This window comes from Lates calcarifer, linkage group LG13 (genome assembly GCF_001640805.2).
Source record: "Lates calcarifer isolate ASB-BC8 linkage group LG13, TLL_Latcal_v3, whole genome shotgun sequence".
Classification (NCBI taxonomy): domain Eukaryota; kingdom Metazoa; phylum Chordata; class Actinopteri; family Centropomidae; genus Lates; species Lates calcarifer.
Window position 1 is genome coordinate 10,281,986 of NC_066845.1, and position 11,222 is coordinate 10,293,207.

An 11,222-nucleotide genomic window follows, 5' to 3' on the forward strand; every position below is an offset into this window, starting at 1 on the left:
TGTATCACAAAATTGCCTCTAAATGAGGTATAATTTTGATATTTGTGTTTGATGTAGCATAAGTTGGGATATCCCATCTGAAAACAAGCATTTACTTACTTGGAATGCCAAAGCCAACCAGGCATACATTAAATCCCCGTTTCTGGCAGGCTATGAAAGTGCCTCCATCTGCAAATACTTAGCTTTTTTTTTTCTCTGGCTCAATCAGAGATAAAGACCATTGTGTTCCAGGTTCAGGAGTAAGACAATATCTCCCAAACCTCATAGAAAACAATTAGGACCCAGTAATTACAGCATTGGCCTGGAATTCCAGCCAAGTCCTGAGGTTGGGTTCAGGATGTAAGAAAAAGAGAGCGAATGTGAAAGGTGCCTGTCTGATGCAGTGTTATCTTACTCCGCTTGGACTCAGATGGAGTAAGTTTGTTTATCAGCCTGGGCGTGATGTAATGTTTTGCTTTTAGAGCCCTTGGTTCAAACATGATAGGGCCAAAAAAAATCCTCGCAAGCCTGCATATGACCATATGACAGCACGGCGTGATCTCTTCCCACAGTGTTCTCTAATTTATATCTTGCACACCGCTGCTTTGGTTTTGGAAACACATAAGCCCAAACTTAAACAGAGACACGTTATCTTAACTTTGGACCGGTTGATTTACAGATGTTGACTGATCGGCTGGCAGGCAGAGGGGGTGAGAACGGAGAGGAACACGAGAGAAAACAACTCTCTCATCTCCATTCAAAATGTGGTCATATCAGCGACCATACTCTCAGTTTATAACACACTTCCTCTCCTCTCTTGCACCTCAAAGCATCCCCAGAGCCCTGGCTCACGCGTATGGATATATGCTGTAAAGCAGAGAGTGGCCTTGAGAGTCAGACATGGCCAGGGGCTTTTAGAGGTGGCCTGGTGAGAGAACGGTGGAAGTCAAAGCAGGGCGGTGTGAGTAAATGAGTGGATCATACACATTTTCCACAGTCTGTGAAAAGCAGACTAGCAGAAAAGGGATGGTGGGAGCAAAGGTATATGACCAACACTGGTCTCCAGAAGAGGTCTTTAAAGATATATGCATCCGGTATTAGTTATTTATGAGATTTATGAGATCAAAAGCAATATGTTTTTAATGTCAGATCTAGACAGTAGATTTAAAAAAAAAATGCAGTAGTTGTTTGTCCATTTATATAACAGAGCTGCTTCACTTACTGAGCCTTTTTAATTCAGCCTTTCTGAAGGTCAAACAAGGGCTCACAGCCGTCTGGAAATCCACAAAGAAATGTGTAGAGATTTGCAGATGGAGCCACACACAGGTATTAAGATCCCGGATTTGAAACCTGCACCCACTGAACTACGAATGCAGCTTTAACTTCACTTGGCAACACTATAGCAACAGCTTTAAGCACAATCCGGTCTCCAGCTTTGCCCGGTGTGCTTTTATTTCTCCTTAAAGCTGCGAATGAGGCAGACAGCAGCAGCAGGGTATCAGGTTCTGCGCTGGCAAGAGGTTCTGCTCACGCGGCAGGAGCAGAACAAAGCACCGGTGGCCCTGGATAGCATCCATGGTGCCGGAGAGTAAAGGCCCTGTGAATGGGACCTGTCACTTCCACTCAGCGCCGCCTGTGATCTGAGCCACCCGGAACGACGCTCAGATAAGTGGCTAATCCCAGCATCCCCGTTGGCTCGACAGCCCCCTACTGCCATGACAACCGGAGGGGAATCTCCTCCAGCAACAACTTAATTGGATAATTTCCTCCCTGTTTGACTGTGCGTTCCTCTGCTTTTGTTAAGTAAAGTCTGGGGGTTTGTCTGACTTTGAACGTGTTTCTTGACTTTGAGAGTGGGGACGTTCTAAAACAAACAAGACATTCAGGCAGTTTTGATGAGTGCCATGCATAAACTAGCAGGAAAACTGGAGAAAGTACTCCAACTGAGGCTGACTGCAGGCCGCTGGGAGGGCTGAGAGTTGTTCTTGGGTCACCTGGGAGTGGGAGCATGAAAGAGAAAAACAGCCTCTGCTTTCAGCACCACAAAAACTGACCACTTTAACCACTGTAAATATTAATTGTCCTTTGTGCCACGAAGCCCAACAATTTACGTTACACCCAGTCAAGTCCTGGGTCCTGGCATAAACAGACGCTCCACCCTTCGCCCCAGACTGCCGAGACACGGGGGCCAGTGCCAGGGGAAGTCATTATACACTGTGAGTATATGTGTGTGTGTGCCTGTGTGTGGTGGGCAGCTACTGTAGTCGCAAAATGAAACCAGCAGTGCTGCATGGCACTTTAAGAGGACGAGAACTTGGTTCCAGCTGGACCATAAAACTCAAAACCACACAAAAGAATCAACCCTTACGTAGTACAATGACTCTTCAAATGAACACATTAAAACTGATTAATAAAGTGGAGGTATCTGACTCACCCCGATGAGGCTGGGGGGATCTTATTTCTTAACTTCATTTTGAAGACAGAAGCAGCCTTATGTAAGCCTAATGGAAATCACTCCTGTTTATAAGTATTACTTGTACACGTGTATTGGAAGGCACACCCGCAGGCTATAAGACGGCAATGCAGAGCGTTGGGATGCAGATGTTGGGAAATGAAAAAAGCTTGAGGAAACAGAGACTGATAAAAAGAGGAAACAGAGAGGCAGGTGAAGGAAAGGAGACAGAGTGAAAGAAAGAGAAAACCAAAGCCAAACTTGTTGAGGGAGCTCGTTTCTCCAAACCATGTCTTAGTCCTACATTGCAGTGCTGTGCTCCCTTCAAGAGCCCTGACTTCTTGTTCATTTTGATCCACTGCTGTCTAACTACCATCTGCATTAGTCTGTGAATCCATGAAAACCCTCCCTCCTTCGTGACTCACCTTCTTCACAGGCAGCACCACTGAATCCTGGACAGCATTTCCACTCCAGAGAGGTCACTGTGCGATACACCACTTTATAGGAAGGTCTGACCACGGTTCTATAGCTGAAAAACACACACACACACAATCTCTAAAGCCATCACATGTGCACAACTGTCGGAGGCTGATGTGAATGGTTTTTCTGACTCACTTGCTTGTAAATATGGTCTAAATGATATGACTTGGATGTGGCATGAACAGCAGTGACAGAACAAAGTGTTTGAAAGTGGGTTCTTCTCTTTAAAGGGTTCACATCTCAGCGGTAAGGTCCCTTAGCTTTCCTCACCTGCCTCCTGTGCATCCCTGTGGCCAGCGGCATGTCTGGTAGACCCGCTGGAGAATCGTCCCATTCTGCACCTGGCATGTCACCGTTTTAGTGACTGTATGAGGACACCAGTTCCTGAAGGGAGAAATAAAGTGGGCGAAGGTTAAAAATGCGAGGTTAAAGAATAAAACAACAGCAGGATTTGTTGTTTTTATACACACAAGAAAAGCTCATTTTCAAAGTAAATAATTCAAGGAAGAACTGTGTGTATTTTAAAAACACCTTCAGACAAGTGCTCTCACACTATAGCACGCTCACAAAAGTAAATCAGCCATGCAGTCACATTCAGTACGCTGTCGTCTTCCAGCAGAGGTTTTTGATTCCTCCCTCCCTTCCCCCACCCTTTTGTTTTGAAACTCCTTTATGGTGTTTACACGGTTTTAATCAGCCACGAGATTCGAGGGAGTGCATTGTGAGGCTGTGGGCTGTATTTACACTGCAGTCTATCCTCTGTCAATACACATCCGTTTGAATTGGGCTCTCGGAGGAGGTAAAAGTCCCCCAGGAGGAAGTACAGAGGAAGACGAGGTCTCATACGGAGATTAGAGTTTCTCAGCACGGGTTAATGCTGGGTCACGAGTCCACTCCCTGTTCCAGAGAGGCCTTCGCAAGACATTATGAGGATTCACTGAGGCTCTCAAGAAACCGACCTGCTTGTGTGGAGGTCAGAGGTTAAGAACTGATAGTGAGGATATGATCACTTACAGCAGGGCAGAGTCAACTGTACTCACCTACATTCACCCACAAGTTATTTCTTGGGTCCCTAGAAGCAAAATGTAAGATTTTTGCTCAGGAAAAGGTTCCAATGACAGCACATTTGTGTCACCATTAAGCTAAAAGTTACTAAAATTATGTAAAAGGTGATTCATTTAAGGAGAGTGAGAGCTCGCTGGGAAAAAGTGACGGCCGGTTACCCTGCTTTAATATATGGAAAACACACTGAAGCTGTTTGAGCTACCATATGTTACTATTACTTTATTGACAGTGAAGAGTATAAATACCCTGATTACCTTCATACGGCTACAGCTGGAGGAGGAACAAGGAGAACAATTACTATAGCCTGTGTTTACACAATCAATAGATGTATAGAAAGGGGGCTCTATGCAGAAACCACAAAGGACACTTTGTGGCTTGTAGCACAAAACTACACTTTGTGTGTTCTGCTGCCAATGTGTTCACAAGAGTGGGAGGGTGCTCCCACCAAAGTCTGTTTGTCAATATGCGAGACCATATGTTTGTATGTGTGTGTGAGAGAGACGGAGTTTACAATAAAGGAAACTGCCAAAGGCGGAGGATGCGGACTGAACCAGCTCCCATTAACAATCCCCACATGTTGTGGTGGCCGCACACACACACACAGACACACAGACAGACACACACACACACACACACACACACACAGACCTGAACCAGCTAGCAGGGGGCACCTTTGAGAAAAGTCTGTGTTCCCACTGCAGCTATTGGTGCATTGAGATAAAAACATTACTCTGCCAGAAGAAGCTGCGTATGAAAGATACTTGAGTCTAAGACAACATATTCCAGGAATGATTTAAAAGTAAAAAGGAACCATGCAAAAAGTAAGACACAGTTTGAATCAATCATGAACTTGTCAAGAAAAGCGAGTTGGGAATTCATCTGCCACACATGCGATTTAAATACAGGCCCACCCTTTACGTATACATCCATCAGGCATAAGGCTACAAAAATGAACACTGATCTATATGATTACCCTATGATTGCTTTCCCTTGTCCAGAAAAAAATTGCTCTAATCATCAGTGGAAAATTTCAGGCATTGAGGGAACTGTGGTCAGGTAGAGCTGGCGGTATGGGGAGGGAGGGGTACGAACCCCAACTCCTCCCCTCCACTTATTCTCCAGACCCAACAGATAAACATCTGAGTTTTCCCAGGGCTGAGAGGAGGTTTCACCTGGGAACAGCTAAGACTGTCACCAGGGGGTACGAGGAGGGAAGTGGGGTTGAGTTTTACGGTCTACCCCCCTCCCTGTCTCCCTCTCTTTGCATTTCACTTATGCAATTACCAAAGGGGGAAATGAAAACCGCTGCTGCTTCAGTGAATGAAATAATAACAGCAGTTGGCATAGCAGAGTTTACGTTTTCCCAAATGGCTTAACAACCAATATCTGAATTACCTACATAACTGATTCACAAATTACACAGAATTACAAGGCAGAAAGAACAACACTTTCTCCTCTAAGGATAGAGATATGATGATGTCTAAAGATAACTGTATTAACTAGGTATCATTATCTCCACTGGACCTTATAAGACTAAAGAATACAAATCTGTCTTACTTACAACACTACAACAATAACCTTCCTCACATTACCATACAATAGTCCATTGAATTTTGTCAGGCTTTATTCATGAAGAGACACAGGTGCATGGTGCATTCAGTCTTTCACTGTAAAATGTTTCATAGTCAACACCTTCTCCTTACTGGAGGCGCCCTTGTGTTATGAAGTGTGAAACCCACCAGCACCGTGCTGTTTCGCTGGCAAAAAGCACCATGCAGGCCCTCAGTGAGTATCGGGTCTCTAAGCACACATGGCACACTCTGAATGCCGGGCCCAAGCTAAATAAATCATCAACCATCTCTCACACAGTCACACATGGCCACAGCCAACAGTTAAGAAACAAATCCACAATTTTAAAGGGACGGAAAAAATCACAGCTTTGGCCCATCTGTTCCTCAACGCCGCAGACGCCAAGACAGTAAAACGCTGGAGGGAAACAAAAACGTGCTGAGCAGTAAATGAATGCAAATGCTGACAGAGAGCTCATGAACTTGTCAAAAGGCTTATATGCTGTATTCTAGTAACCGAGCGTGCCCTCATTTCGCCTCGTGCGCCGTGCAGCCTGCATCTTTCATGATCGCACGCTACTGAGTTGGTGCAGCAGACTGCGTGGGGAGGAGGAAGCTGGGAGTTTAAGCCGTGTGAACTGACGAAGAGGGCTGATGAGGGCAAAACGTTGGTGAGACTCTGGTGAAAAACATCTCAGTAGCTCCATTTCCATCCGCCCATCCATTTGTGTACTGTGGGAGGAGGATGAGGAGGGACCAAGAGTCAAAGATATGTTTGAGATGCAGCATGGATAGAAATCTGGAGGAATTTGTCTAGATTTCTGTCTGTGGGAAAAATACTTGGGGAGGACAAAGGACAAAAGACAGATGTGGCAAACAGCCAGGAGAGGAGGGGAGGAGAGGAGAGGAGAGGAAAGGAGAGGAGGAGAGGAGAGGGGAAGAGAGGAGAGGAGAGGAGGAGAGGAGAGGAAAGGAAAGGAGAGGAGGAGAGGAGAGGGGAAGAGAGGAGAGGAGAGGAGCAATGGAAACGAGAGCAGGAGAGGAGACATAGGTCATTTTACCATAAGGGTCACACAAGGGAGCTTCCCATGGGAACAGGGAAGTGGAAGGAAAGACAATTATGAAGCAGTGTTGGTCCCACGGGGTATAGAAGAGGCGTAAGATAAATGTGGAGCAACAACAAAAGACAAAGAGGGAGTACAATCACAGTGAAATTGATGAAGAGAGAGGGATACGACATTCCTGGAGTAACAATCTGCAGCTTCTAGGAAAAACAGAAACAACCAGAGCAGCCTGTAAGAGAAACATGTAAAACAAACTGTAATAAAATGAGAAACAAAATGGACAAGGGTTATGTTCCGTTTGCATTGGAAGAATTATTTAATAAGATAACAGAAAATATCAGTGCCGCTGGGATATCATATTGCAAGTTCAAAGCTGCCGTGTGTTTTCCAAGTGCAGAGGACGGTGAAGATCGTGAAAGCACCCCAGTGAGGCCCTGAAGGTCAAGGCTAAGCGACTCTTCACACCAGCCTCAGAGGAACGAGCAGAAACTCTCATTTGTCTCTGTCTGTTTTGAGCTTTCAGGCCCGAACAGCTGTGAGCTTTGAGCTTGTGTCTCCGTGCGTAACGGGTTATTTGCATCTGAGGCAGTAAACATGGAATTCAGCCCAACTGAAGAACTCACATATATCACACCTACGACTCCGCACCTAGCGCTGAAGTCATGAATCATGTGGAGCTGAGCTTCTCCACTGATCATGAAGGAGACTTGGGTGGACGGGTTATCTGCAGTGTACAGAAAGGAACTGGGACACTGGTACAGGGGTGCAACTAACAGTTATTTTCATTATTGATTAATCTGCCCATCATGCTCTTAATCAATCGACTCATCGAAGATGGTGAAACATGTCCAACTTCTCATAGCCCAAGGTGACGACTTCAGATGCCTTGTTTTGTCAAGGCAATGACCCAAAACCAAAGAAAATTATTTACAATCACAGCAGACTAAGGAAAGAAATTCTCATTTGAGAAGATAGATCCAGATTATTTTGGATTATTTATCCATTTGTTTTCTTTAAAAATATAGGGCTCCAACTAATCACTTCTTTGATTAATAGTTTGATCTATAAAACATCAGAAAATAGTGCAAGAAAAGAGTCTGTGGTGTTGTCTTAAGATGTCTTAAAACCAAAGACTTTCAGTTTACAATGATGTTAAACAGAGAGGGGCAGCAAATCCTCACACTGGAGAAGATAGAAACATTTAATTTTAGTATTTCTTGCATTGAAAGAAATAGTTTTTGGTTTACATTCAAATAACCGACTGCAGATCCACACTGGTGCATGGCATCATTCCCTGAAAATCATCCTGATTAATGGATCAGCCACCAATAATTATCAATGGCACTGCACAACTGGAGACTGGTTGAAGTTTCTGCCTCTTAAAAGGAAGTTTTTCCTTGCCACTGTCACCTAGTGCTTGCTGTTGGGTCTCTCTTTGTAAATTTTACAAGATAAAGAGTACAGTCTAGACCTGCTCTATATGTGCAGTGCCTCGAGATAACTTCTGCTGTGAATTGGCGCTATATAAATAAAACTGACTTGACTTGAGACTGCTCCGTAATATCCATGACCAATTTTCCTCGAGCACACACATTAATTTAAGTTATCTGACTGGTCAAATCTAAAGCCGCTCTGCTTTAAGCCACACAGGGCTCAGCCTACCGGACTCTCTGTCATCTTTATTCCCATGCTCAAAGAAAACGTGGATGTGGTTAAGATGGGTGAAGAATGAGGGCGGCCACAGGGCTCAGACTGCCTGTCAGACCATGACAAGTCCTCCAAGGGAGGATAAAGAAGTGGGCGAGACAAGAAGTAAAGAAGCGGCTACCTCTGTAACCCCCTCATCCCCACCTCCCACCCCCCAAGTGCACTGAGCTCATATAGTTGTTAAGAAATGCCAAGGGTGAACGAACACTTTATCAGCTCCTCTACAGAGCGACCGCTCCGGTCAAGAAATTACTCAAGAGCCGTTAATCCCCTTTGATTTGGGTAATCACTGTGTGAAGACAGGCTGGTACGAGAGGACGTTTGTAGTGAAGGTTTTTCCCGTGACAGAATCCTCATTTGTTCCCTTTAAAGTGACAAGTGACGTTTCTGTCACTGAATATCAGGCTGCTAATGCTCATGAGACAACTTTCTGTTCTCTGAAATCCCACTGCCACTGTTTGGCTTTGTCGACACACCATAAACTGCTGCTTTCACGGATCAGGCCAGACAGCAGGTGGACTGCTCCTCTCATGTCACCTCAAACCCGCTGACCTCTCCTCTGGCTCTGAAGACGGTGGCTGACTCTCTTGTCTATATTCCCCCCCTGCTGCCACCGACTGTAAACTTGTCTACCCTTCCCCAAAACAAGCCCAGATGTGGTGGAGTCACAGCTGCTTGTGTTTAGTAAACATGTCCATTAAAAAAACCTCTGGCCATGAGTGACAGAGGGGAGCTGAGCTGGGAAGTGAGCCAGTGGAGCGAGGCTGGGAGCCCTGAGAGCCACCTGGACACACCCAGGGAGAAAAGAGCCTCATCAGAGAGAAAACGGGGTTTCAGCCTCAGGCCAGGTTCAGCCCACACACACACAATCACAACCTGACAGCATAAATATTTGCAAGATGTGAAAGGTCCTCCCATCATTAAGCACTGGCCAGTCTCCGAGCTAAACACTGGCCCGGTCCAGGAGGGAAGCAGAGCTGGTCAGCGCTCTCTTCTTGTGTGTTTAGTCTAGTGATTCTCCCTCAGAAAATCCCTCATCACCAGATCAATCATTTTATGAAAGCACCTCACCCCCCATTTCAATTCAGTGACCTTTACTTCAGCTATCAATCTTGTTCACTAGATCACAGAAAATGAAAAAAAAAAAACCCCTCTCCCCTACTGTGATCCACATAGGAGCAGATTTTATGTGGACAGGCCTGGGGACTAAAGGCTTTTGAGGAGACAGCTGAGAAGGAGCAGATGATGCTGCTCCTGCTGCTGCTGCAGGGATGAGGAGCAGCACACAGCCCACCTCAGCAGAAGTGCTCTCAGGAGCCACACACAGAGAGAAGACAGTGGGTGAGTTGGGCCGACAATGGGAGTCAGCAGAGCAATGTGTGCTGCCAGCACAGGAAAAAGGAAACCAACTGTCAGGAAGACAATAGGACCTGGTGGATGGATGGAGATGGGAGTAGCTCTGCAGAGTCATGCATTGACAAGAAGTGAGGCTGTTCGGTTTAAAAATAGACTGTAGAGGCAAAAAAAAGGAGGTTATACCAAGACATACAGAGGGTTATCATCATACAGAACAGTGTGTGTAAAGTGACTACAAAGTAGATGCTGTCTTTACCTTTTCTGGTAGACTGAGGTGTGAGAGGCTGCTGCTGTCTGCGTCCCGGCTGAGTAGGTTTTGTAAAGTCCCGTCTTCCAGGTCCCGTCAACAAACGCGGTCAGCCAGAGTATCAGCACAGTCCAAAGCAAACTGTTTCTGCAAAGCGCGGACACGCTCTCCCGTTGGCGCGGTCCCATTTCCGTGGCATCAAAAGTACGGCCAGAAAAGTTTTCACCTCCACCCCAGTTCACGCCGGTTAGCGGGTCCCAGCTCGCGAGGAGGGAAATGTGTCAAACAGCACCGGGTCTGCTGGAAAAGACGCGCATCCTATGCACTAAAGTGGCAGAAAAACACATGCACCTCTGCGGACTACAACAACGATATCTGACGCTCGTGTCTTTGTAAAACCTGCCTTTCCTAAAATCCTAAGTGAGCTAAAGAGAAATGCCTCTCCGTAAACTCCTGCTTCTCTACCTATGACAGAGACTCGACATATGAAAACAAACCATGAACACCGTGTGTGAGTGTTGATAAAAGTGTGTGTGTCTCTTCCTTTCCCTCCCTCTATCTGCTCTGCCTACCTCCGTCCCTCTGTGTGCGCATATCGAGCCGAGCCTTTTACAGCAGTGGGCATGAAACCAGTTTTATAGTCTCCCCGGGTCTTTTAAAAGCACAGCCTGCTGGGTCTCTCTTACCCTGCCCCGTTTCAACCTCTCACGGAGGACAATGCATGCTCAAGGCGAAGGCAGATTACGCGTTGTATCAGCTCTAAATGAATTATGGGGCTGCCGCTGCTTCTTCCCTGAAATCAGCTGGAGCTGTGCCGGTGATGAGTAATTGTTTTTTGGTGAATATAAAACAAATGATGACTCAGTTCTGGCCCCACTGGATCTGAAAAGTTATATTTAAATGCTCATAAAGCAGGGTTCATCATTCCTCAACATTTCATCTATCTATCTATCTATCTATCTATCTATCTATCTATCTATCTATCTATCTATCTATCTGTGCAGTGGCAGGAGAATAGTTGTGGTTCCTGTCCATGCATATGGGACATGTAGGTTTACAGTGCAGGCAGCCAGTAACCACAGGGCTGTGGTCTTGCTCCAAACTAAACACCTGGCACCGGCAACCAAAAACTGGGGCCCCGAGATGTATATCTGTGGTCGGAGTGACTACACGTCTCTGGCCCCTGTGGGCTGAACTGCCCGAGTCTCACCACCAGCTGCTGCAAAAGATGCTGCAGACTGCTTAGAGTACTTATGCAACTGGCAAGGATACTGTAGTTCTGGGTGAAGTTCTCTGCTAAGGAG

The 11,222-nt window shown here is 45.8% G+C and overlaps 1 protein-coding gene across 3 annotated transcripts in view; it reads right to left on the reverse strand.

The window, feature by feature from the left end:
- The window catches only part of emid1 (EMI domain containing 1), a 52,519-nt gene extending 41,834 nt beyond the window's left edge, over positions 1-10,685 (reverse strand). The window contains exons 1-3 of one of the 3 annotated variants that reach the window (XM_018668689.2): positions 9,928-10,685; positions 3,182-3,295; positions 2,857-2,960 (exon numbers count right to left, since the gene is read on the reverse strand). In XM_018668689.2, the coding sequence (XP_018524205.1) occupies positions 2,857-2,960; positions 3,182-3,295; positions 9,928-10,106 (397 nt within the window). In that variant the 5' untranslated portion in view covers positions 10,107-10,685. The remainder of the gene's footprint in view (positions 1-2,856; positions 2,961-3,181; positions 3,296-9,927) is intronic. The other 2 variants (XM_018668688.2, XM_018668690.2) reach the window with 2 other exon arrangements.
- Positions 10,686-11,222: the final 537 nt, after the last annotated feature.